At 57.0% G+C, this 27,017-nt stretch overlaps 1 protein-coding gene across 5 annotated transcripts in view; it reads left to right on the forward strand.

Annotated features, from left to right (window-relative positions):
• WHRN (whirlin) overlaps positions 1-27,017 on the forward strand; it is an 83,667-nt gene that overhangs the window by 13,167 nt on the left and 43,483 nt on the right. For all 5 annotated transcript variants that reach the window (XM_072727554.1, XM_072727552.1, XM_072727553.1 and 2 more), the window contains exons 2-3: positions 9,245-9,463; positions 16,300-16,425. In XM_072727554.1, the coding sequence (XP_072583655.1) occupies positions 9,245-9,463; positions 16,300-16,425 (345 nt within the window). The remainder of the gene's footprint in view (positions 1-9,244; positions 9,464-16,299; positions 16,426-27,017) is intronic.

Below are 27,017 nucleotides of genomic sequence, written 5' to 3' on the forward strand. Positions count from 1 at the left end.
GGCTCATCTTTTTATGACTCCTAGAATCTTGTTAGTTCTTCCCCCACCTCCAAAAAAGGGAAAAGAATAAAGAGACCAAATTTAAAAGAACATTTGTAAAGCAATTTACTTAAATTATAAGAGACTAAAAGCCAGGCTTAGTGGATAATTGAAGAATTGCATTAAAAAGGAATCAATATCTTTCTGGAATCTGGAATCAGTCCTCAGCTTCTGAGCTGTTTTGGAAGGAGAATGGCCCCTGTGTCACCGGCTTGCAAATTTCCCATAGCGTTACCCGCAAGGACAGCATTTTCTTTCTCTCTCTGGTCCTTCAGGTTTTCCCTCTTCACACAGGTTTTACTCACTGAGAGACATTTAGGAGCAAAGATCCTGGAGATCAGAGGCTTTAAAATCTCAGGTTCCTATTCCAGCCTCTGGGATCTTGGTGTTCCTAGCACGGGAGCAAAGACTTCCTTCTTGCACTTAGCCTTTGGAGAAGGTCAAACTCATAAAGAAAGGACAATGGAAGCAATGAAGAGTTGGATTTTTTTGAAATCTCCTTTGTAAGGCTCCAATTAAAGGCAAATAGAAACATTTTTTTTAAAAAAAAAAGACTCAAAAGGGGAAAAGAAGATGCTGATTACTCTCCACCCTCCTAACTAGCTGTCATTCTCTGCCCTGGCCCCCGGCCTTTATTTTCTGTGCATTCACATTCCTTGCTGGTTGGATCAACCTGCTTCCACTTACTTTTGCTTCATGCCTGTGTTGAGCTGCATCTCAGGGAAGGGTCTTGGATGGGCCCCTGCAGCTGCTCTGCCCTCCAAAGTGATTTCCCCCGGGATGTAGCCACCCAGAGAGGTGAGGTGGCCACAGGGCCCGAGCTGGTGAGCCACGTGGTGGCAAGCTTTGCCCCAGATCCTAGTCTCCTAACGGGCACGCAGCTGTCAGGGACACCAAAATGAAGCCACCATCCTTCCAGGTAACATGAGTTCGCAGCATACCCCCACTCGCTTACGTCAATGTTCCAGCAGAATATAAACTAACGCTTTTCAGACTTTTATTTAAGGGGATGTTTTTAGATGACATGATTCTTAGGCCAAAGTCAGCAGCAGCAGCAGCAAAGTAGTCCTATGGAGTGGAAGGAGGGAGTAGGATGAGGAAGCAGAGTTACGGCCCAGGCGTCTGTAGAAAAATATCTCTGTCTCCAGCTCCACGTATGAGGCATCTGATGCTGGAGATGTGCTTGCACATTCCTTCCTTCCCTCGGCCGTTGTTTTCCTGAGCTCCTCTTATAGGATTGATGTGGTTTAACATCCTCTTTGAACTCTACATATCCTATTTACTTACTTGTTAATGCGTTTGTAATGAGTATTTCTTCGTACTTTAGAAGTAATCGAGCGACTTCACCTAGAAAGTACAGAAAACCAGAAACCATATTGGAAAGTGTGTGTGTATGTGTGTGTGTTGCCTTTAAGAGGAATGATATTTCATATTCAAATGGAATTGTGAGCTCCCTAGCAACCAAGGCAAAAAGGGAAATGCATGCATTGTTTACATTCTACTAGAGAATCCATTGGTATTTCAGGTGAAATTCTTCATTGGCAGCCAGTTTTAAAAGGAAGGCAGTTCATTTCGGGAGGAAGGCAATTTCAACTGCTTTTCTTCATTGTCTCTCATTTTATGTGGACTCACCCACGATCTCCAGTCTTTCATATTTATTGGACACATCTGTGACCAAAACAGAAGAATTCCCTGACTCCTCTAGCGACTGAGAAGGATATAAATTAAATAGCCACCGTATATGCATGTTGAGATACGTACTTTCAGGGATAGGGAGCAGCACCTGCAAATAACTCAGAGCATTTGCTACTGTGAGAAGGGTGGGTGGCAGCGACAGGAGATGGGGCTGGGCCCGCAGCAGGCCGCTCAGGCCTGAGACACACTGTGAGGAGTTTGCATTTTAAATCAGAAGCAACGGGAGAGTTTACGGAAGGAACAGGGTCCACTGCAATTTTTTTTTTTCCCCGTTAGTGAGCCTTTTTATTGTTGTGTGTGTTGTTGGGTTTTTTTTAATTGAAGGTCCCTTACTCGTCCTGTTTCCATGAGTGCCAAGACCAGGGGTAAAGGGGAAGGGAGCCAGGTGGCGCAAGGAAGGGTCATCTCCACAACATTACATTTATACACAGAACTAAACAGACAAGCACAGAGTCACTATTGCAGCTAAGAAGTTGGCAGCATGGGAAAAGGGAGGAACAGGTGGGGAACTGGGGTGTTGTTAAAAAAATACAAGCCCCCCCCAAACTGGGGTGCCTGGGGGGAACTTGGTCTGCTTCAACCCAAGAGGAATCAGAAGATCAAAAGGGGTTTGGGAAAGCCAGAACTGTCAGGGATAGAGGGAGGAGGAAGGTCCAGGGGGTGAGGGGGCTGTTTGGCAACTGGGGTGAAGGGATTGCCCTCCCCCTGCTGGGATCCCCCCAGTCCCTCCCGTCTGGCAGCAACCCCCATGGGCAGCTCTGGGGCTGCCAGATGCTCCAGGCAGGGGGCTGGGTCCACTTCATTTTAAAGGATGTCCTGGCGGGCAGCCTGGGCAGCCCCGGTGGCTCAGTGGTTTAGCACTGCCTTTGGCCCAGGGTGTGATCCTGGAGACCCGGGATCAAGTCCAATGTTGGGCTCCATGCAGGGAGCCCTACTTTCCCTCCCTCCCTCTCTCTCTCTCATGAATGAATAAATAAAATCTTTAAAAATAAATAAATAAACATGTCCTGGCTGCCCAGCAGAGCCTGATTTTAGAGGCTGGGAAGCTCTTGCAGTTAGTGGTCCCTGTAAGAGGTAATTAATGCAGATAAAAGTGGGATGCAGAGGAAGGTGCTCTGAAGACAGGGCTAATTAGGGCTTTAGTTTCTCATGATATTAAAACACGCCCCTGGGGCACAGAGTCCACACCATTCATTTCTGTCCTCCCTCCAAGTGGGGCTGAACGGGGAGGGTCCCTCTAGCCCATGTGGCTGTACCTAGCGCCAGCCCAGGGTTCCAGAGTTCGGGGGCCTCTCCCTTGCTTATAGCCTGTAAGCCCCACGGCCCCTCTTCAGACCCTCTCCGGGACAGAGGGCTGGCCTTGGGTATCGGAACCGTCTTGCACTGCTGGTGAAAGAAGCGTGAGTTGGAAAGTCCAGCCAGCCCTGCCCCCTTGTCCTCTTTATGACCTTGCATAGGTCACACCACCCCCTGGAGCGCCTCTCCTCATCTGTGCAAGGGGAACAATAAAGTGTGTGGTCATCCCCGTAATTTCGCTCTTCCCAGTAACACCAGCCACCGTGTTGGGCACCCGCCGTGCACCCTCCCGAGTGCAGGCCGCTCTGTGTACAGCATCCCATCCCGTCGAAAGCGGAGGCAGCTTGTCTAAAGTCTCAAAGCCAGGAAGAGCAGAATTTTGTTTGGGAATGACCTCCCTAGTGACTCTACCTCTCACTGAAAACTCTGTGGGGTGGGGGGAAAGCCTCCCCCTAAGATACCTTTTTATTTCAGTGCTCTGCAATCCTCTGGTTTCCAGATGCGGTTGGAAAATAGAGCCACGGTTTGCCCGTAAGCAGGAGATTTCTCGAGCGTGTGGAAGAGCGTAAAGGAGGCGAGGCCCCTGCACCAGAGTGAGCTCTGCTTTGGGAAAAGGCATCCGAAAAGCCCCGTCTGGTCCCACCCACAGCCCTGTGGAGGGGGATGCACAGGGGTCGGCTCGGATGTCACAGTGCTGCCCCCTGCAGGTGCCTGTAGGAGCTAGAGCAGGGAGGGACGTGGCGCATATGAAAAAAGATGCGTTGCTCCTTGCTAGTGGCCTCGGGAACTCCACTCATCCCCCAACTAGAGGATTAGACACGCGTGTGCTTCCAGATGCACGAAGAGGTGTGTCACCGTCGCTCTGTTTGCGGTGGGAAAGCCCGAGAAACCATCTAAGCGTCCAGCAACGGAGGAGCGGGCATTGAGCCGTGGTGCTCCGCTGCCAGGGAGCGCGCCCTAGGGCACACAGAACGAGCCTGGCTCATGTCAGGGAACCGGGGAGCGAAGATCCTCAACACACGTCCTTTTAGCTGGAAAAACCACGGTGGCGAACATGTTAAGTGTGAGTCCATTTATGTAAAGATCAACAACGGTGCTTTTGCACATGTCCGTCCACCTGCTGAGAAAAAGGACAGAACGTTTGGGGAGGATGCACAGCGGTCATCACGGATGGTGCGTTGGGGCCACCACCCTGCTTCCCCAGAATAGTCAGACCTGTGTTCCAGGCATCAAACACTTCATGCATTTACACTGATTTAATCCGCGGGATCCCCGGGTGGCTCAGTGGTTGAGCATCTGCCTTTGGCCCAGGGCATGACCCCAGGGTCCTGGGATTGAGTCCTGCATCGGGCTCCCTGCATGGAGCCTGCTTCTCCCTCTGCCTGTGTCTCTGCCCCCCCCCCCTCCCTGGGTCTCTCATGAATAAATAAATAAAATCTTTAAAAAAGAATCTAATTTAACCCTCACCGGCACCCTGTGATAGGATACCACCCCTATAGGGTCTTATGCCTGCAAAACTGGGCCACACCCCAGTGACTTGCACCAGGTTGCCGTTGGCAGGTGGCAGAGCTGGGTCGGGACTCTCTGCGGCCCGTCTCCACTCTCTCGCTTCTCTCGCCAAGTTCTGTGTGAGCCCGAGGTGTGTGTGTGCACACGAGTGTGGAGAGGCGTGGGGCGGTGACCCGAGGCTGCCTGGGCCCTAGTCAGCTGCACTGATCTTTCTGCGGCCTCATTTAAAAGATTCCCTGGGGCTGCCTGGCATTCAGAAAGCTCAATAAATATCTGGTTGGCAACGGTTCTAAAGAAAACAGAGCATGCCGTGTGCCTCAAGGAACATAGCTTGTAGTCCCAGAGACAGGGTGTAGGAAGGTGAGGCGGAGACCGTCGTTTACATGGCAACAAACCGTGCTGGGTGCCCTCGGAGGAGAGTCGGTCACGATCCAGGAGGCCCTCCTGGAGGTGGTGGGAATGGGCTGAATGCCAGAGGCGGGGCAGCTGTGAGGGAGTATATGGATTAAAGGAAGGAAGGATGTTTCTGCAGATGAGGAAAGTTGTAAGAGGGTCGCTGCCTGGGTGGCTCAGCAGTTGAGCATCTGCCTTTGGCTGGGGTCGTGACCCCAGGGTCCTGGGATCGAGTCCTGCCTGTTTCTCCCTCTGCCTGTGTCTCTGCCTCTCTCTGTGTCTCTCATGAATAAATAAATAAAATCTTTTTTTAAAAATTTAAAAATAAAATTAAAAAAAGGAAAGTTGTAAGAGAGGCTAGAACTGCCTCTGTATTTGTGTCCACGTAGATTAGGACTTTAGAGAATTCTAGGGGTTGGATTTGGGAGAAGAAGCTGGTAGACTGAGGAAGGAAATTCATATTTAGCACCTACTATGTGCCAGGTGCTTTGTACTATATATAGGAAGTCTATGTTATAATATATATTTTTAAGTTTTATTTGTTTAAGTAACCTCTACACCCAATGAGGGGCTCAAACTCACAACCCTGAGATCCACAGTGGCTCGCTCCTCTGATGGAGCCAGCTGGGCCCCCCTACATTATCTTAATAATGCTTGACAACAGTTGCATTTTTTAAAGAGATTTTATTTATTTATTCATGAGAGACACAGAGACAGAAGCAGAGACACAGGCAGAGGAGAAGCAGGCCCCCTGCGGGGAGCCCGATGCGGGACTCGATCCCAGGACCTCGGGGTCACGCCCTGAGCCGAAGGGAGGCGCTCAACCTCTGACCCCCCCCAGGCGCCCCAACAGTTGCATTTGAAGTACAGACACAGGCACAGAGAGGTTAGGCCCTTTGCCGAGTCACACAGCAAGCCAACAGCCGGGTCAGGATCGAGGCCCAGTGACTCGGAACCCAGGGCCCAGCTGGGCAAGGTGGGGTCGGGGACAGCGCACGCGTGTCATCCTTTCCTCTTTTCCTGATCACTAACCTGGGCCTGGGTCTCGGACCGGCCCCTCTTCCTGAGGTTGAGCATCTCTGTGCCTGAGAAAGCCTCACCCCTCGAGGTCTGCGTCCCGAAATCAGCTGGCTGAGTCACCAGGATGTCCCTTCCTTGAGACTTCGCGGGAGCGCGTCCTGTGCCCGTGCCCCCGGGGATCGCAGTCCGTTGTCCTGTGACCTCGTGGCCCACATCACTCGTGCGCGTCGGTTGCGTGCCCTTGGACACGGGGGCATGTGTGCCTGTGCCGCGTGATCACACAGCGCCCGGTCCCCTCCGCGGGGGCCGCCCCCGTCCGTTCCTCCGTCCGCTGCTGAGCGGAGCCACACGGCCCGGTCTGCGACCTGGGGGCTTCGAGAGTCCGCTCTGGGGAGCCGAGGGAGGCCGAGTTGCCTCCCGAGAGCATTAGTCCAAGTAGCAGGCTATTAAGTTTGAAGACACACACACGTCCCTCACGTTTCCACAATCGGAACGCGCCGCCTCAGCAGTCCTCGGCCGACGGCTGGAGCCTGAGCCCCGACGAGCAGGCTCCGCGGAACGCAGCAGGCCCTGGGCCGGGCTTCCCGGCACGCGCAATGGAGCGGGCGCGGGGAGCTGAGCCTCTGGGGGGCGCCCCGCGTGTAGTGGCCTCCCCCTTAGATCTCGAGTTGTTTCGGCGACGGGCACGGTGCCATGGGGGCTCCCCTGCCCAGGGACAGAGCGGACTGTAATCTTCATCTTACGGGAGAGGACCAGGTGCAGAGAGGGCCGGCGATGGGCAGCGGGTTCAGGAGATGGGCTGGCCGTGCAGGCGGCCTTGCCGGACAGAGGACAGAGGCATGGCTCGCGGTCACCAGCTTGCACGGGCCGAACACCCACGTGGCTTTCGGGTGGGTGCTGGGGGCGCCCCCCACCCGCAGGCAGCCGGCTGCGAGGAGCAGAGCCGTGGGAAGGATGCCCTGGGGGCCCTGGGGACGTCCCCGCGGCCGTGACAACGCCAACCTCAGCTGCTCCGTCCACCCTCCTGGTCTCTCACGCCCTCTTGGTCCCTTCCAGGTGACAGGGAGCCTCGGAGCCCCCAGGTGAGCCCCAGGACTCCGCCAGCACGGCGTTGAGTCCTCACTCCCCAGGGCCACTGGCACCGTGTGTGCTCCGTAGGCCAAGGGCCCTGATGCCCCTGTGGCCCCGGCTCGGGACCGTCGGGACCGTCGGCTGCAGCCTTTCCTTCTAGCCGGAGCCATTCACCAGGCCGGGGTGGGACCCCAGTGATTAGTGACCTCACGCTGCTCATTGCTGGGTGGTGGAACCAGGCCCGGCCAGGGGAGGACACGGCGGGGACGCTCAGGGCCTGTCTCCCGGGCAGAGCTCCTAGTGTCCTCTGCCGCCTGAGCTGCTCGCTGTGGAGACAGAAGCTGCTGGGGGTTCTGAGAAATGAGGGCATCTCAGGTCCGCCCCCCGCTTGGGCCTGAGCCTGCTGGAGAGCTGGGGGGGGGGGTGCTCCGCGGCGGAGCCCGCCCCACCCAGGCCTTTAGGGGGTCGCCTGTCGGCTCAGAGCCTCTTTGTAAGACCAGCAAGTGGCTGTTGGTGAAAATGGAGACAAAAAGGCAGAAAGAAGACGGAGACCAGGAACTCAGACTGTCTCTGCCAACATGTGTCCCCCGCGTGACACACACACGAGCATGTTTTAGCTGGAAGGGGCCATGGCGCAGCCGTCGGTGCGGCCTCCGAGGGCCCTGCACCCAGACCACCTTCCGGGAGCCTGCTCTGGCGCAGCAACGGCTGTTTCGGGAATCTTGTGTTTGTTCAGTTTTGCCAGAAAAATAAAGGAGGCAGGAGCGGATGAGGATAATATTCTTGGTCTCCAGGACCCGCTGGAAGCCCACATTTACCCAAAACACCAGCAGCGTTGGAGGTTCTGGAAGGGTCTCAGCCTGAGTGGCTGTCAGATTTTCGTCCTTTCTTTTTCCTTTTTTTTAAGATTTTATTTATTTATTCATGAGAGACACACAGAGAGAGGCAGAGACACAGGCAGAGGGAGAAGCAGGCTCCGTGCAGGGAGCCCGATGCGGGACTCGATCCAGGACCCTGGGGTCACGGCCTGAGCCCAAGGCAGACGCTCCACCCCTGAGCCCCCCAGGTGTCCCGAGTGGTCGTCAGATTTTCTAGTCCCACAGCCTTGAGCTGGGGAAACTGAGGCGCACGGGGCAGTGGCTTGCCCGGGGCTGGCCTCCTGTGTCCTCGGCTGTGCTTTGCATCCTCATTGCCTCTCTGTGCCTCCCGATTGCGGGCTCCCAGGGACCCCTTCTGAGAACTGCTAGAGGCAGGCACGCGTGGGAGACCTGGTGACCGCCCAGGCCCTCCCCGGGCCGGCTCTGCGTGGTGTTCTCGTCAAAGGCACCAGCCTCCTCTCCGTTCTCAAGGATGCTGCTCTGCCTGTTCGGGTTCTGGGAGGGCTCACAGGTCCAGCGTGTCATCGAACCTGGGACAAAGATCTAGGACAGCAAGGGACGCCTGGGAGGCTCCGTTGGTTAAGCATCTGGCTTCGCCTCAGGTCCTGATCTCAGGGTCCTGGGATCCCGCCCCCAGTCAGGCGTCCGCTTCTCCCTCTGCCTCTGCTGCTGCTCCTGGCTCGTGTTTTCTCTGCCTCTCTCAAATAAATAAAGGCTTAAAAATATATATATATTTACGCCAGTGAAATGATACACAGCGAAGTGAGCCCAGGGAACGGGTGCAGGGGGCAACGTGGTGGGAAACCAGGCACAGGCTTCGGAATCTCCCTCCGCTGTAGGAGGAGCAAGGGTGAGCTGTGGTCGCTACTAGGGATGCTCGTCAGAGTCAGCGCCAGGGTATTAGTGGGGGTCTGGTCACGTAGGGCCCCTCGGCCTGGACCCTGCATTCCAGGCCCCGACGTAGTCTGTACGGGTAACGGAGACACGGGGAGCCGCCCTTCCCGGCCAGGTCCCCCGGGGCCAGCCAAGCAGGCCTCCCAGAGGCGCGTAGTGGGAACTCTTGGTGCCTGGCTGGGCCGAGGCAGGGGGCCCGTACACGTGGACCACTTCAAGATCGGGGTGGAACGGGTGTCCTCGTTTCCAGAGGACAAAAATGGGGGGCTGGGGAAGAAAAACAAAGGTTGGGGGCACTCAGGGGCTGGCCTCCTGCTCTAGGGGGCGGTGGGGGTGGCGGAGAGTCTGGGGAGACGTGAGCTCTGGGAACAGGGAGGGTCGACCCTCGATGCCCCCTTCCTGCTAACCCGTGTCTCTCTCTCTCTCTCTCTCTCTCTCTCTCTCTCTAGGCTCTGAAGGGCTCTAAGAAGCTGCTGTTGTCCGTGTACTCGGCAGGGCGCATCCCCGGGGGCTACATCACCAACCACATCTACACCTGGGTGGACCCCCAGGGCCGCAGCATCTCCCCGCCCTCAGGCCTGCCCCAGACCCACGGCAGCACCCTGAGGCAGCGCGAGGGTGACTCCAGGAGCACCCTGCACCTCCTGCAAGGCGGGGATGAGAAGAAGGTGAGCCGCCCGGCCTCGGCGAGGGGTGGACGTTGGGGTGGAGGGGGCAGGCTCATCCCCCCGAGGGCCCGTTCTCCTTGCCTGACCCAGAACAGGGAAGCTTCTTGGAGGCTGGACAAAGGGGCCTGGTTCTTTCGGGGCTCTGTCCTCTCAGGAACCTACGGAAGGGTTTCCTCCTCTTTTCTTTATGACCCATGCGATGTATTTTCTAATACGAGCTACGACCCTGCAACCAGCGCCCAAAGGCCGTGGCTTGACTCAGACCAGTTACGTCTCCCTGACGCAGAACAGGGGACGGTCTGGGCCGGAGCGGCAGCCCTGCTCCACGTCTTATTCTGGGGCCCACATGCATTCCCATCATCATCCCCCGGGCTGTTGCCCCCTCTGATGGTGGAAGCTGCACCCGCCCGCTCCCCGTTCTAGCCGCTGGGGTGGAAAAGGGAGGAGAGACAGCTCAGAGCCCCCCCCCCCCCCGCCCTGTAAATTTGACATGATTTAGCTTCCTGGGCGTGTGGCCACCTGCAGCCCTGGGACTCAGGGCTCCACTGGGAACCTCCTGCCCCTGTGCATCTTGGGTTGGGGGGAACAGGACCTGGTGCTGCTCACCTCATAGCTGTGAGGGCAGTCCCAGAACTGAAGGTGAGGAGCTCGGTGCACCTCCCGGAGGAAAGGGATTTCCAGCGTGTGGGCTCTCTGCCCCTTTGCAGGGCAGGCGCTTTGATCCACAGAACCAACGCCACTGGAGGGGGAGGCTGCAAGGGGAGGCCGGAGCGGGTGCCTGGAGAGTGTGGCTGGAGCGGGTGGCAGCAGGCATGTTGCCCCTCGAGCACCATGGGTTGTTGTGACCCGAAGAAGGGGCACAGGGCTGTTGAAGCCCTCCTCCTCTCATATTGCACCTGTTTACATAAACATTTTTTTAAAAAGACCAGAAAAGGAGGTAATTCCACTCCCCCTGCACCCCAATTTTTAAACTTCGCTCTGGTGCTATTTGCTTTGCCAGCCATGGTTGCTGCGGAGACCAGGAGTGTACCTCCTGCACGCGGCTCTCTCGTAGAGACAGAGAGAGAGAGAGAGAAGCAGAGGGAGAAGCAGGCTCCATGCAGGGAGCCTGACCTGGGACTCGATCCCGGGTCTCCAGGGTCATGCCCCGGGCTGAAGGCAGCACTAGACCGCTGAGCCACCCGGGTTGCCCCTTTTTCATTTTTTAAAGACTTCATTTATTCATGAGAGACCCAGAGAGAGGCAGAGACACAGGCAGAGGGAGAAGCGGGCTCCCTGTGGGGAAACCGATGCGGGACTCATCCGGGGTCCCCAGGATCACGCCCTGAGCCAAAGGCAGATGCTCAACCGCTGAACCACCGGGGCGCCCCCGAGGCTCGGTGTTCTTCTTGCAGATGTCGCCGTGCGGGTGGTGGCTCCTGCGCTGGGCAGCAAGCAGAGGGGTAGCCAGTGGGCAGGTCCCCCCTCTGGAGCCGCCTGGTGGCCAGCGCAGGCTGGGGCAGAGGAGGCTGGGCCCCCTCCCCGCGGGTCAGTCTCGAGCCAGCGGAGCCAGCCGGGAGCCTGCGGCCTGGAGTCATTTTCAAGGTCAGCCTCCCGGGGCTGGGCCTCTCCTGCGTGGGCTGTGGGCCTTGGCGCCGCTGGGGGCTGGGCTCTGTGCTGCCGGCTTCCGAGTGAATCCTCCAGCCGCCCAGCGGGGTGGCTGCCCTCCTCCGCATTTCAAGGCGCAGGAATCCCACAGAGAACACGATGGCACCCAGGACTCGTTCCACAGGTCACCCCGTACTTAGCACCTGCGGAGCACTTGACGCACGATGGGAGGGAGGCACAGAGAAGTGGACAAGAGAGATGAGGCCCTGCTGTGGGGAAGCTCCCAGTGAGCTTGGAGGTCACGGGACGAGTGACAATAATCTAGAGAGGAGCGTGAGTGAGCAAGGCCATGGAGGTGGTGAGGAGCCACGGAAGGAAGTAAACTCCGGGGAGAGGTGGAGCGTGATGGACAGGAGGCCCTGACTTGTGAGCTGAGACCTGGAGGGGAAGAAGGGGCTGCCGTGCACTCAGAGGACTGAAAACCCCAGGCGGCAAGGACAGCATGTGCAAAGGCCCTGAAGTGGGAACCGGCGCACGTCCTCAAGGCTCAACGAGAAGGGCCCTACCGCTGGAATGGAGGGGGTGAGAGGGCTGGGAGCAGATAAGGTGCTCACCCCCCACCCCCAGGAGTCTTAGAATAACTTACATAGGAACGCGGAAGGCAGATACTTAGAGAACTGTGCTCCAGGGAGGACCCAGAGACCTCAGGAGGCAGGAAATACCCCGGACCACACCAGAGCCACCTTCACAGATGTCACAGCTCCAGACAAGCTTCTGCCTCCCTTCTGTTCCTCTTCTCGCCCACGCAGCCCGGAAACCCCCGTTTCCTGTTGTGCGGGGCAGGGGGGCCCACACTTCTGTTCCCAGGGCCCTGGAGCCCAGCGGGTCCTGCGTCTCTCCTCCCAGTGTCCTGGGCTTGTCTGACATTACAGATCACGGCAACCAGGCGCCCAGGCTGCCCGCGCCAGCCTTCACACCTCCTCCTCCCAGGGAGCCTGCCCAGGGCGGCAGGGATGAAAAAATCCCACCGTGGGTGGGACCCTGACCGGCCCGTCGGGGAAGCCGGCTCTCGGGCTGCGGCGTCACGCGGTCCTCCCTCCTGAGGCGTGAGAGCTGCCCCGTGAGGCTGAAGCGGGGAGCAGGAGGCAGGACGACGTGTAAGTCCCCGGGGATCAGAGCCGTCCGCGCTCCGGTGACGCCACGTCCTCCGAGGCCCAGAGGGGCGGCGTGCAGCGGGGCTTTCCTGCCCCGGGGTTCCCGTTCTCGAATACTCCGCAGCCTCTCCAGCGGGAATAAACCGGAACACGTCGGGGGGGCTTAACCAGGGCAGCATCCATGCGACAGGGCCGCAAGGACAAGTGGATCCAAATCCCGGCTCCGCCGTGGCCGGCCCGTGTGACCTTGGATGAGTGGCGTAAGGGCTGTGAGCCCGGCGTCCCTGTAAAGTGGAGACCGGGGTAGGGGCTCCTCCGCCCGCCGCCGGGTGAGCGCCGGGGCCGTGGGGCTCTGGCACCCTCGTGGAGCCCGGGCCGGTGCGGCACAGCGCAGGCGCCCAGCGCTTGCTACGGGAGTGACCGGGCGGCCGTGGACTCACCCGCCAGCAGCCCGGTGCGCTCCAAGCCAAGGCCTGTGCGGCCAGACCTCCCCACCGTTGTCACGAGGGGACAGAGGAGGCTGTGGCTATCTGTGGCCCAAGTTGGCGTCTTTGTGGCGGCCTGAACAGCCGTATGGCCCTGGCGGCTGGTGCCCAGCCCGTCACCCTCCAGGGAGGACGAGCACCTGCTTGGACTCTGTCACTTGTCCTTCACCCACGGGAGGTGACGCTCACCCGAGGTCAGCAGGTCTCCAGGCCTCACCCTTCACGGTTCTTTCCCAGTTTGATGGGGCTAAGCCCATCGGGGCCTCCCCGCTTGAAGACATCAAGAAGTGGCTTAGAGGGGGCACTTGGGCGGCTCAGCGGTTGGGTGTCTGCCTTCGGCTCAGGGCGTGATCCCCGGGGTCCAGGGATCGAGTCCCGCATCGGGTTCCCTGGAGGGGACTCCACTCTGCCTTGACCATCCCAAGGCTCGTCCGGGCTGTGGCACGTGCCAGGGCTTCTTTCCCCATCCAGGCCGTTGGACGGCCCCCCTGCGCTCACCAGGCTCGCATCCTCACCCCAAGGGCGGTTGCAGGTAACACGGCTTGCTGCCGGCCTGCAAGGACATGCCTGTGACCCGCTCTCAGGCCACCTGGGCGCCGTTGCTGGAGTCTGGGGTGATACTAATTGTATTTCTGACGCTCCGAGGACCTCCTGACAGGTTCCCATGGCAGCTGCCCCATTTACGTGCCCACCGACGGGGCACGATGGTTCCACTTGCTCCATCCACTTCCTTGTCAGCACTTGGTATTTTCAGGGGTGTGTTTGTGTGTGGTAGTAGCTGTCCTGGGGGGGACGAGGATGAGGTTTTTCCCTGAGCATTATTCACGTGGGACCGTGTGCCGCGGTGCGGCGATGACGGGGCTGGCATCACACAGCTGGGAGAGCGTGTAGACCCAGGGCAAGGCCCCGTCCGTCTGTCTCCAAGCCCTCTGTCCTTCCCAGCCCGAATCTGAGCCGGTTGGTGTCCCCCCGAAAGCTTCTTGGCCCGAATCTGAGCCGGTTTGTGTCCCCCCCCCCCCAAAGCATCTCAGCCCAAATCTGAGCCGGTCTGTGTCCTCCTAAAGCTTCTCAGCCTGAATCTGAGCCGGTCTGTGTCCCCCCTAATGCGTCTTGGCCCAAATCTGAGCCAGTCAGTGTCCCCCCTAATGCATCTCGGCCCGAATCTGAGCCGGTTCATGTCCCCCCCCCAAAGCATCTCAGCCCAAATCTGAGCCGGTCTGTGTCCCCAAAGCTTCTCGGCCCAAATCTGAGCAGGTCCGTGTCCCCCCTAATGCATCTCGGCCCGAATCTGAGCCGGTTCGTGTCCCCCCCCAAAGCATCTCAGCCCAAATCTGAGCCAGTCTGTGTCCCCCTAAAGCTTCTTGGCCCGAATCTGAGCCGGTTCGTGTCCCCCCGAAAGCATCTCAGCCCAAATCTGAACCGGTCTGTGTCCCCCCTACTGCGTCTCGGCCCAAATCTGAGCCGGTCAGTGCCCCCCTAATGCATCTCGGCCCGAATCTGAGCCGGTTCGTGTCCCCCCCCAAAGCATCTCAGCCCAAATCTGAGCCAGTCTGTGTCCCCCTAAAGCTTCTTGGCCCGAATCTGAGCCGGTTCGTGTCCCCCCGAAAGCATCTCAGCCCAAATCTGAGCCGGTCTGTGTCCCCACTACTGCGTCTCGGCCCAAATCTGAGCCGGTCAGTGTCCCCCCTAATGCATCTCGGCCCAAATCTGAGCCGGTTCATGTCCCCCCACAAAGCATCTCAGCCCAAATCTGAGCCAGTCTGTGTCCCCAAAGCTTCTCGGCCCGAATCTGAGCAGGTCTGTGTCCCTCCTAATGCATCTCGGCCCGAATCTGAGCCGGTTCGTGTCCCCCCCCAAAGCATCTCAGCCCAAATCTGAGCCAGTCTGTGTCCCCCTAAAGCTTCTTGGCCCGAATCTGAGCCGGTTCGTGTCCCCCCGAAAGCATCTCAGCCCAAATCTGAGCCGGTCTGTGTTCCCCCTACTGCGTCTCGGCCCAAATCTGAGCCGGTCAGTGTCCCCCTAAAGCTTCTCGGCCCGGCCCGGGCCCCCCGCTAGCCAATCTTGCCCTGGCCCCCCTTCCCCACCATTCTTGGCCACACAGCGCCCTGCAGGACCCCTGGGGGCCATGCCACATCCAGGTTCTGAGCTTTTGCACACCTTCCTGCCCCCCCTCCCCCGCCCCAAATACTTGTCATCCCTCTCCCTTCCCCTGGCTGACCCCTAGGCCTTCATGGCTCGGAGGTCACACTTCTGGAACACCCTGCCTGAGGTCAGGCTCCACAGGATGGACTCCGAGATGAGGATTTCCCCTAGGAGCTCTTTGGGGGGGTGCTTGTGGCCGACACAATGGAGACCCGGGCCACCCGCTGCCTCTTCCCCGGGGCCCACGAGGACGTCCCCTTCCATGGCCTAAGACGGTGGCTACGGGCAAGTTGAGGCTCTTGAGAAGGGGAGAGTCTGCTGTATTCTCTGGGTGGCCCCGTGCTGTGACGGGGTCCTGGGGAGGAGGAGGCAGGGGGGCAGAGTCAGACAGAGGGGGGCGTGCTGCCCTGGGCACGGAGGTGCTCCCCGCTGGCCTGAGGATGGAGGACGGGGCCACGAGCCCAAGAAGGCAGATGGTCCCTGAAAGCCACAAGAGGCCAGGAAACGGGTCCCCTCCCCATCCCCCACCCCCGGGAGCCTCTGGACGGAAAGCGGCCCCGTGGACGCAGGGCCTCCCAGGTAACGAATCCGTGCTGGCTACGCCGCGGAGCATGTGGTCGAGCCTCACGGCAGCCGGGCAGCCCCTCGACGGCACACAGCAAGGACTGCTGTCCCTGGGACCCTGGAAAGCCCGTCTCCCCCTGCCCTGCACCTGCTCGCTCACTCCTGCTCACACTCCCATCTCAGAGATGCTGCCTTCTCCAGGAAGCCCTCCCACCACCCCGCTCACCCCGCCCCCGGTCAGGACCTTGCACCTTTTGTGCCTCCTCGTGGCCTTGAGCCAGCACTTATGTTCTGAAGCTCTGCTTGCTGGTCTCTGTGCTCTTCTGCTGAGACCCTCGGAAGCAGGACTGTTTCCAGGGGGTCACTTGGTCACCCCCCCAGCACTGGGTCTGCACTCAGCAGGCGCTCCTGCTGTTTGTAGACGGGAGGGCAGCTGAGGCAAGGCTGCTGTGGGCCTTTGGGAGAGCAGGAGACCCCCCCCAGGGGACAGGGGGCCCCTGGGCACCAGAGTGGACTTAGCGTTGATCCTAAGGAGGATGGGGGATGAAGGAGCCTGGGCCAGAGCAGGCTCTCCCTGGCTGAAGCGGGTGGTGAAGGGCAGCTGGGGTGCCTGCGCCCCCACGGTGTGAAGCACATGGGAAAACCTGAGGTGTCGCGTCACTCTGGGGGCGTCTCTGGAGGTCACCTCCCTCATTGCCTTTCTTTTAGGACGGGACAGGGGCTTCCCCAAGGTCACACAGCAGTTCGGAGGCAGAGCCGGGGCAGGGGACCTGGAATGTTCCAGGCCTCAATGGGAGTGCCCTTCGGGGTATGCCAAGGACTCCAGCCTGCTGTGCTGCCCCCACGAAGTTCACGTCACCCACCCTCCAGGCCCTCGAATAGCTGTCTCCTGTCCCTCCTGCAGGTGAACCTGGTGCTGGGTGAGGGCCGCTCCCTAGGCCTCACGATCCGCGGGGGAGCCGAGTACGGCCTGGGCATTTACGTCACCGGCGTGGACGCGGGCTCAGAAGCAGAGAGCAGTGGGCTCAAGGTGAGGGCCCCGAGGGCCGACTTCCAGGAGGTTCGTGGGGAGCACGGAGAGGGAGGGAGAGGGCAGGAGCTGGGTGGGGGTGACCTTGGGTTCACGGGGAGCACAGAGAGGGAGGGAGAGTGGGGGTGGCACCGAGCAGCTCCCGCTGGCATTCGGCCGGGGCGACGCTGTCCCGTTAGAGAAGGCTGATGGGCCAGGCACTGTAGCCCACTGTGCGTGGGGCTCATTGAACCCTCAGGCTGCCCCCCGGGTTGGTGGCCGTGACCCGCAGTTTCCAGTCTGCGGGTGGACACACTCAGGAGGGGTCACGGACTCGCCGAGCATGCGGCGGGCGGTTGCAGGGCAGGATCCGCCCGGGCAGCGCCTGTTCCACCGCCCAGGGTCTCAGCCGCCTCGCTGCTCTGTCCCGCTGCCAGTCCCGCTGCCAGAACTTGCCCGCCGGAGCCCGGGGGCCGGTGACAGTGAGCGAGGCAGGGATGAGGACCTTGGGCCGGGACACAGGTCACCTAAATAAATGGCAGCGTGTGTTTGGGCTAAATCCTGATGCCGGGGAAGCCGAGGCAGCAGCGATGGGAGCAGTGAGCAAGGGCCCAGGTGGCATCTGAGCCGGCCTTGCGGAAGGAGGCAGGATGGGGAGGAGGGCCTGGGGAAGAAGGGGGTGCCACTGAGGGAGCCAGAAGGCGGGACCGTGGGCAACCGGGTGGCCCAGGAATGAGACGCGAGATGAGACTGTGCCTTGTAGCAAAGGGCCTTGAATGCCCCACTGATGCGGGGGAAACTGGTTCTGGACACGGAGGAGCAGACAAGGTCATGAAAAGGTCGTGGCAGGTGAGGGTGGTGCTCAGGAGGTGCCCTGTGCGTGTCGTGGATGGGCCGCGGCGGTCGGGGGGGCACGGGGGCATCTGTCAGCTTCTTTTAGGAGCGATGATGCAGGTGCAAGAGCTCTGGGCTTGGGGTCCGGAAGATGGGGCTCCACTCCCTGCTTTGCTGCTTTTGCTTTAATAGCGGGGTGACCGCGGAGAGCCCCTCCACCTGTCCGTGCTTCCCTTCCTTCTCCCAGAAAAGCATCATAAGTGACAGCTTTTTCTCAGGGCTGTTGAGAGGACAAGGGGAAGGCTGAGCTGACCGGAACGTTAACCACGAAGGTTAAGTTTACCGAGCGTCGAGCGTCGATGTTACGGGCTGCAGGCTTGCGTCCTCCACCCTCCTCTGGAATCCCTCAGCCCAGCACGACAGTGGTAGAGGAGGGGCCTGTGGGAGGTGATCAGGTCACGAAGGTGGAATGTCCTTGGTAGTGGGACCCCAGGGGGCTCCCTCGCCGCGTGAGGACACGAGGTGGGTGGGCTGTCTGCCGCTGGGAACAGGATCCCCACCAGAGCCCGGCCGTGCTGGCTGCTGACCCCAACCTCGGGCCTCCAGAGCCCTGCCAAGTAAATACCTGCTGCTTATAGGCCTCCCGGTCTGCCGGGCTTTGTCACAGCAGCCTGGACAGCCCGAGGGGGGCCCCATTTCCCCAGCACCTTGGTGCCGTTAAATCACGTGCCCACACCACCAGCCCTGGAGCGCAGCTTCGGGGAGGGGCACGTATTCGAGGCGCAGCCGCTGAGACCCGGAGCACCACCCGGCTCGGCTCGGCTCGTGGGAGGCAAAGCTGGGACTCCCTGCGGGAATGGGGATTCTGGTTTCTAGAACCTTGCTCTTGAGGCTCCCCAAACGATTCTGAAATGCCCCCTGGTCTGAGTGTACCCCGTGCTCTCAGGTAAAGGTGACACCTCGACGGGACTCCCAGGAGGAAACAATCACCTCGTAGCCCACGTGTGCATTTTGTTGCAGATGTTCGTTATTTGGGGATCATTGTAGATATACTGGGAAGTCACAGGGGGACTCCCCATTTATCCTTCATCCAGCTTCCCCGAGCGTCAACATCTGTAACCGCGGCGCAGCCGTCAAGGCCAAGAATCTGACGTCGGTACGATGCGGCTCAACAAACCACACACTTCGTTCAGGGCCACCAGTTTTCCCACTAGCCTAGTCGACTTCACCGCACCGCGTTGCGTTTGGCCTGCCTGCGGTTGTAATTCCGTTATTTCCCACCCACCCCCTAGAATCGGCAGCTTCTAGGCACCAAGTAAAGATTTTTCTTTTAAGATTTTATTTATTGAGACGCCTGGGTGGCTCAGCAGTTGGGCATCTGCCTTTGGCCCAGGGCGTGACCCCAGGGTCCTGGGATCGAGTCCCACGTTGGGCTCCTTGCATGGAGCCTGCTTCTCCCTCTGCCTGTGTCTCTGCCTCTCTCTCTCCGTGTGTCTCTCATGAATAAATAAATAAAATATTTTTAAAAAATTTATTTATTTGACAGAGAGAGAATGAGAGAGCACAAGCAGGGGAAGCAGCAGACAGAGAGGGAGAAGCAGGTTCTCTGCTGAGCAGGGAGCCCGATGCAGGATTTGATCCCAGGACCCTGGGATCCTGACTTGAACCGAAGGCAGGTGCTTTAACTGATCGAGCCACCCAGGCACCCCAAGATTTTCTTAAATGAATGAGTTGAGGAGATTGGAGAGAAGAAATATGGGGGCTGAGCGAAAGGGATGAAGCCAGGAACACTTGCTGTAGGCAGGATGCAGAATTGGCTCTGAGCTTCCCGGCAGCCAATGCAAAGAGGGAAGCAGGTCAGAGACGTCTGTGAGATGAAAACAGACCAGCCGTGCTTGAGAAGCCCGCCTGTTCCTCTTCCTGAGGCCTGAGAGCAGCGTTCGTCTGGCGTCTCGTAGAGGGAATGCTGTGTGAGGACCTGAGCAGTGTCCTCCGGTCTGTCTCTGTCTCTGCACCTGTCCCTCTCGTCACTGACAGGTGGCAGCTTTTATTATCGTGTTGTCCTCTCACTGCAGAGTCACCGTGCCGGGAACTGTGCTGAATACGTCACACAGTGTGACGTGATTTCTAGGACAACGTGTGAGAAAGGAACATTCTTGCCCCCATTTTACAGGTGACAGATTCGGGAGCAGCATTAAGCAACTTGCCCAAGGTCACCCAGCTAAGAAGTGCTAGTCCTGCATTCACCCAGCACACTCTAAGCCCATATTTTTTTTAATTCTAATTTTTTTTTAGATTTTATTTAAATTTGATGAATTAACATAGAGTGTATCATAGTCTCAGAGGTACAGGTCGGGGATTCATCCATTGTCTGTAACACCCAGGCCTCATTGCATCCCGTGCCCTCCTTAATGCCCATCACCCGGGGACCCCGTCCCCCCACCCCATCGCCTCCACATCCTTAACCACTAGGCCTCCACCGCCTCATCATGAGCCTGGGCTTGCCTTGTGTAGGGGAGGACAGGGGCCCTGGGACCCGCGGCCCAGCTGTGTGGGGGTGGCCATGCCCTTCTCCTCATGGGGCCTCGGTCTCTGCTTGGACAGTGGCTGTTGAATAGTCGGGTTGGATGATTTTGGAGGCTCTCTCCTAGATTTGCATGTTTCCCCGGCCTGAGAGAGCCAGAGGGTGCCCAGACCCAGAACCTACTCCATTCTCCTTCCCCTGCGGGTCCCCATAGCCATGGAGAGATGCCCAAACAGGTAGCCCACTGGCAGGTCTTTCATGTGGGAGGAAGGGACAGTGGGAGGGGACATTAGGGGACAGTGAGTGTCCGTGGCTGCCCGCCTTCCCTGTAATCAGCACGTGTGTGCTGAGGACTCCCGCGTGCCAGACGCCGTGCTCGCCCTGTGGCTTCTGAGCCAGCACCACAGATACAGTCTCTGACCTCCAGGAGCTTACCTTGTGGTGGGAAGACGGGCGGGTAGGGGGTGGGACCACCCGATGGGTGAATTGCAATCAGGATAAGTAACAAGAGGGCAAAGCACATGGCACCGCGTGGGTATAGTAACGGGGGAGACCGTCTCTGATCTAGGATACCCGGGAAGGCCTCCTGGAGGAAGAAACATTTCAGTTGAAACTTAAAAGAAGAGAAGAAAATTAATGACGTGAAGGAAGAAATGAGAATTTCGGGCAGAAAGAACAACGCAAATGCTTAAGTGCCTGTAGTGGCGGGAAGGGTTCCCAGATGCAGAGGACGGCCAGCGCCAGCCGCCAGCCGGTGGGGAGAAGGTGCCAGATGATGCCGACAGAGCACAGAGAGCGATGACCACGGGCCGCGGGATTCACCCAAGGCCGAGCGGCCGCGAACAGGTGATGCCCGGGATCCGCGGTCAGTGCTAGGGAGGCCGTGCAAGGCCTCTCACTAGGTGGGGAGCACGGGGTGCCAAGCCGCTGACCTAACAGCAGCTCATTGGGCCGGAGATGTGTGTAAGCACCTGCGCGGGAACCAGGAAGAGCAGTTTAATAGATGAGAGTGGTACCGGGCACCAGTGTGCTTCCTGGGGCATGGAGAGGACCAGAGGCCAGAGGACTGGGGGGCCTCGGAGTCCCTGCGGGGTGCGGCAGGAGCAAGTGCCACTTCTGTAAGCGTGAAAGCGGCGACAGTAGAGCCATATCCATTTTGAGGCAAGGCCGCAGAAAAAGGTTCCGTGGAAGTTTCCGGGTCACTAGAGCCGGCCTCCCAGTCCCCCCAGTCACAGGCTTTCCTTGCTTGTGAAATGCACCGGCTTCGGGAGAGGCTTTTCCTTCCCTGTCCCTTGTCCCCTCCCCTCGACCACTGCTCACCGCTGCTCACGCTCCCTGTCACTGGCCCACGTGCCCTCCCAAGCTCCTCCAGGGTGCTCACCCCTGCCCACTCAGGGAGCACCCAGTGCTCGTTAATTCCGGTTTTGAGGGGCGCGGGGGTGGGGGGGCGCTGTCAGTGGGATCAGCACATTGAAATGGAATGAAGGGGCTTGGCTGGGGGGGTGGCGGAGCCCAGAACAGGCTTTATGTGTCAGTAGGCCTCCTTGCAGGGTGCAGAGCTCCCCTGGGTGGAAGTGATGCCTTCCGGCCCAGCCTCCAGGCTCACTTGGCTTCCCAGAGCCTGAGAGCCAGGGGAGCCCAGGGAGCAGGGGAGGGTGAGTCAGAGGGAGCCAGGGAGCCCAGGGAGTCGGGGTGGGGAGGGGAGGGTGTAAAGCTCTGGGAGGAGAAGCTCTTAGGAGGAGGTCAGGCACTTCCCAGCACTTAGCCAGGGGGTGGCCAGGGTGGAAGGGGGAGCTGTCCCAGCCTCCTGGGAGGGGCTAACTCCACCTCCAGCACTTACCTTTAGACCTCTCTTGTTCCTTTGTACCTGCCCTGCCATCCCCCCCCCCCCGCCCCCCCCCCCCAGCTTCCAGCCCCAGCACAGAATGAACCATAAAGCCTCATTTGTTCCTTTGAGGACAACCAGATTGACTGGCATTTAGAAATAATAATAATGATGATAGCAGTTGCTAGTTATTAGCCAGCTATTAGGAATCCGGCACTGTGCTAAACCCCGTAGGGTTCACTCCCACATAATCCTCAGGGTGGGCCCCAGTAGTGCAGTTTAATAGATGAGCAGCGGAGGCTCAGAGACGTGTAGTGACTTGCTTGGGATCATGCAGGGATCTGGGGCCCTCCAAAGGCCACGTGCTGTGCTGTCACCTGCCTGGTACCCTAATTTGCCCCAATAACAAGAGAATGCAGCGAGAGGAAATGAAGGACATTTGTTCTTTGCAGAAGTCACCAAGCTTCTCAAGCCCCGTGCGCTCAGTCCTGCCAGGCCTCAGTCCTGCCGGGCCGCACAGCCTTCACCCAGGAGGTCATGCCAGGGAGGGGGCCCCGCTGGTCCCAGTCGGCTGCCACCCTGGCTGGGGTTCATCTGCGCAGGATCTCTGTTCCCAAGGATGTCCCAGTTTCGGGGTCATCATCACCCCGCTGCTGGTGGCCGTGGCACAGACCATGTCCGATGCAGTGTCGGTGTCTCTGTGGCTGGGGACAGCCTGCAGGTCGGCGCTGTGTGCTGGGCTTCCCTGGGAGCCCACACTGTGTGTCAGCGGGGAAGCCAGCTGGGCTGGGGCTGATCCCTCCTGGGATGGGCTTGGCCAGCATCTATTCTCCTAACTCTTCTTCGCTGGACTGAGCCTCAGCAGCACCCCACTTTCTTTTTAGATTTCATTAATTTATCTGAGAGGCAAAGTGAGCACGAGAGAGCGAGCACAGGAGCCGGGGCAGAGGCAGAGGGAGGAGCAGGCTCCCAGCTGAGCAGGGATCCCAATGCGATGCAGGGCTCAATCCCAGGACCCCGGGATCATGACCTGAGTGAAGGCAGGTGCTCAACCTCTGAGCCCTCTGGGATCCCTGGTGGTTCTTTAAACATTTTATCTCCCTGCCCACGACAGAGCCTGGCATACAGTAGGTGTTCAGAAAAGAGTTCTTCAGTGAAGGAGTGAGTCTGGCCAAGGCAGACCCCAGACCAGGCCTTTTGACCCCAAAGCTCCGATCTGCACCACCCTTTCATTTGCATCCTGGCCCGAACACAGCACAGGGCCTGCGTTTTGTTATTGTTGTTGTTGTTAAGGATCAAATCCCACTAGGGAGGGTTAGTTATCTTCCCACTCACCTAGGGTGTGAGATGAGAAATCAGGCTCTTCCCCTCTGAAATGCTCGCCTTTGCCTTTGCGTTGAAAGCAGCTGAGTAGCAGCCATGGCCCACAGTGAGGTCTGCTCATCACCAGGGCCTGTGGGCATCACGTGCCACCCCCGCTCTTCCCTGATGGAGGGTAGGTGGCGGGAATCCATCTAGGCAGACACATCCCAGCCTCCCAACCTCCTATTTTATACATGGGGGTGTCGAGGGCCAGCAGCAGAGGAAGGCACTGGCTGAGGGTCATGGACAGGTGAGGTGGGGCCTGGACCCATCAGACGGTTTGACCTTGCCAGCTGTGTCTCGACACTTCCCTGAAATAGTCCTGCTGGGAGAGACAAATGAGCTTGGCAAACTCTCTGAGGCTGCTTACTGCTTATTCTTGGCGGCTGGGGGGGGGAGGGGGGGCGTGGCTACTCTGTTACCTGTTTAATGAGGATCCTCTTTTTTTTTCTTAATATTTTATTTATTTATTCGTGAGAGACTAACAGAGAGAGAGAGGCAGAGACACAGGGAGAGGGAGAAGCAGGCTCCATGCAGGGAGCCCGATGCGGGACTCGATCCCGGTCCCGGGATCACGCCCTGAGCCAAAGGCAGATGCTCAACTGCTGAGCCACCCAGGCGTCCCTAATGAGAATCCTCTCAGGGTATTTTTTATTTGTGATTGTGGCTGATTTTTATGGCAGTCCTAATGAGATAGCAAAAATTCAGTATTCATATTTATATAATTCCTGACAGTGGATAAAAATCGTAGATAATTAGGGCACATTACCAACAGTTCTCAGCCTATAAATTCTACAACGTAGATGAAGAGACCAATTTTTTGAAAGATGTAAACTGTGAACACTCAAGAAAGAAAAAGAAACCTGGAGTTCTGCGTGTATGTGTCAGAGAAACTGAATTTGTATTTAGAAACCATCCAAAAAGGAAAACTCAGGCCCGGGTGATTTCACTAATGAACCTTTTTTGAACAGTTAAGGGAAAAAAAAAAAAATGCTATGCAATCTCTTCCTGGAATGAAAAGATGAGACAGTGCGGGGCGCCTGGGTGGCTCGGTTGGCTGGGTGTCCAGCTCTTGGTTTCGGATCAGGTCATGGTCTTAGCGTCGTGAGATCGAGCCCTGGATTGGGCTCCACACTCAGCAGGGAGAATTCTCTCTCTCCCTCTGCCCTGTGCTCCCCATTCAGTCTCTCTAGAATAAGTAAATAAATCTTTAAAAACTAAACAAAGATGCGACAGTGCTTCCCAGCTCATTTTACAAAGCCAGTGTCATGTAATAACATGACCAAATCCATACACTGCAGGAAAACTACTGACCGCTGCCCTTCAGGACGTGCTGAGTGTGAAAACACTCAACAAAATATTAGCAAGTCAAATCTTTTGATCTCTAAAAGGAATATATACGGGGACCAGGCGGGGATGCCTTTATCCAAGGAATGCTAGGCTGGATGGACATGTGAAAAATTAGTGTTCTTAGCGGACTAAAAGGGGAAAAAAACCCTACATATGAACGGAAAGAGCATTTAACAAAATTCAATGTCCAGTTATGATAAGAGCTCTCAGCACACTGGGAATAAAAAGCAGCTTTCTTGGCTCGGTGACAGGCATCCACACAAACCTCCCACTAAACATCCTTAATGGTGAAAAACATTCAGAATCAGCTTGTAAACATCTACAACAAAGCTTTCTTCTAAGAAAGGGAAAGGCTTTCTACTAAACGCTTTCTTCCAAGATTGAAATGAGGCAGAAATGTCTTCTCTCACCGCGCCTGTTCCGTATCCTACGAGACGTTGTAATCGGTGCAGTAAGTCATAAAAGGAAAGGAAAGGCACACAGATATGGAAAGAAGAAATGAAACCCTATTTACAAAGACTGTCGATGGAGACATTTCCAAAGAATCTCCCCAAAAGCTCCTAGAACCAATAAATGGATTTAGCAAGGTGGAATGATAACCAAGTCGGCATAGAGAAATCAATTGTATTTCTATCAGCTGGCGGTGAATTAGTGGAATTCAGAATTCATAAATACAGTTTAGAGGAGCACCCAGAAGTACTTAGGTGTAAATAACAAAATATGTGTCGTGTTTGCTGACAAGTGCAACACAAAAACGACATAAATAATTACAGAGAGACACAGTGTTTGTGGATGGGGGGGCTCAGTGTGATGGAGATGTCACGTCTCCCGAATTTGGTCTAGATTCAGTGCAGTCCCCATGTCCATGCTAGTAGGCTTTTTGGTAGGTATTTATTTATTTTATTTTATTTTTTTATTTTTTATTTTTTGGTAGGTATTTATAAGCTGATTCTAAACATTTAAGTGAAGAGAAACTAGCAGAGCCAAAGCCATTCTCAAAGGGAAGAGCGCTGTGGGAGGACTCGCTGCTCATCTCAGGACTTACTGTAAGGCTGCAGTGGCAGGATTAGTAATGGGCCCACACAGACATCAGCGCAACAGCGGAGTGAGTCCAGAAATAAACCTACACAAATATACTGAGGTGATTTTTGGGAGAAGCACAAAGGTAATTCAATGGAGAGAAAGGATAGTCTTTTTTTTTTTTTTTAAGAGATTTTATTTACTCATGAGACACGGAGAGAGGCAGAGACAGAGGCAGAGGGAGAAGCAGGCTCCATGCAGGGAGCCTGATGCGAGACTCGATCCCAGGACTCCAGGGTCATGCCCTGGGCTGAAGGCAGACGCTCAACCGCTGAGCCACCCAGATGCCCCAAGGATAGTCCTCTCCATAAACAGTGCTGGGACAGTGGGTGTCTGTGTGCAAACCAGTGAACCTTAACCTCACACCTTCCGTGAACATTAACCCAAAATGGAGAAGATACAGCGATAATACTTGTAGGGGGGATGCATAGGAGAAAATCTGGGCGACCTTGAGGAAGTGTTCTTAGGCTTAACATCAGAAGCAAGATCCGTAGAAGAAAAATTTAACAAACTGGATTTTATCAAAATGAAAAACTCTGGCTCTGCGGGAGACACTTCAGAGAACAGAAAGACAAGCCACAAAGTTGGAGAAGAAAATAACTTATTTATTCATGAGACACAAAGAGAGAGAGAGGCAGAGGGAGAAGCAGGCTCCATGCAGGGAGCCCGATGCGGGACTCGATCCCGGGACCCCAGGATCATGCCCTGAGCCCAAGGCAGGTGCTCACCCGCTGAGCCACCCAGGAGCCCTGCATGTAAATTTTTAAAAATGAGCCAGGTTGGGGGGGGGGGGCAGAGGTAATAGAGTGCAGACTGAGCCAAGTGAAGGTAAAGGAATCTAAGTGTATTACCGATGATTCACACCACCACACTCAGAACGGAGAAGAAAAGCAGTAGTCTAAGTAATTTTGAAAAACGTTATTTTGACTGATGCTGTAAGGCAAAAAGACAAGTAGAACTATACACAAATACTATTCCAGTTGGCAGGAGTTTTTTTTTCTTTTTTCTTTTTTTTTTTTTCTCAAAAGCTTACGGGGGCACCTGGGTGACTCGGTCCGCGAGGTGGCTGACTCTTGATTTCAGCTCAGGTCATGATCTCAGGGTCGTGGGGACTGAGCCCCGCGACGGGCTCCGCATCGAGTGCGGATCCTGCTTGAGATTCTCTCTCTCCCCCTCTGCCCCTGCCCTTGCCCCTCCCCTGTACCTCTTGAACAAAACCAAAAAAAAAAAGCATGTGGGTTAGGAATCCTGAAAGTACTTCATTTGTATGCTCGGGTTGAAACACTAAGTAATCATGTTTTAGATAATGAGAGCCAAGTTCTCACTCTGGCAAAACGCTCCAGTAAGGAAAGGAGGAAATGGACCCCGTGGGACTGAATCAGTCAACGGTATCAGTGTGGACGCAGTTACCAAGAGAAGGAACGTGGATACGTACACGGGCACATAGGTAGACGCAAAGACAGCCATGTGGGGGGGGGGGGTGACCTAGAGCACGTATGTATAGTTCTTTGCTCTATCCGTGGAGAAGGGCTGGAAGTAGGGACACCCCAATAAAAATGGGTACCCCTTGTGCTCAGATCTTAGTTCCTAAGTACTATTTTCTAAATAAAAGGAGCTGGGGGGTGGGGGAGGTGGGAA

This window comes from Vulpes vulpes, chromosome 12, assembly GCF_048418805.1.
Source record: "Vulpes vulpes isolate BD-2025 chromosome 12, VulVul3, whole genome shotgun sequence".
In the NCBI taxonomy this organism is placed as follows: Eukaryota; Metazoa; Chordata; class Mammalia; order Carnivora; family Canidae; genus Vulpes; species Vulpes vulpes.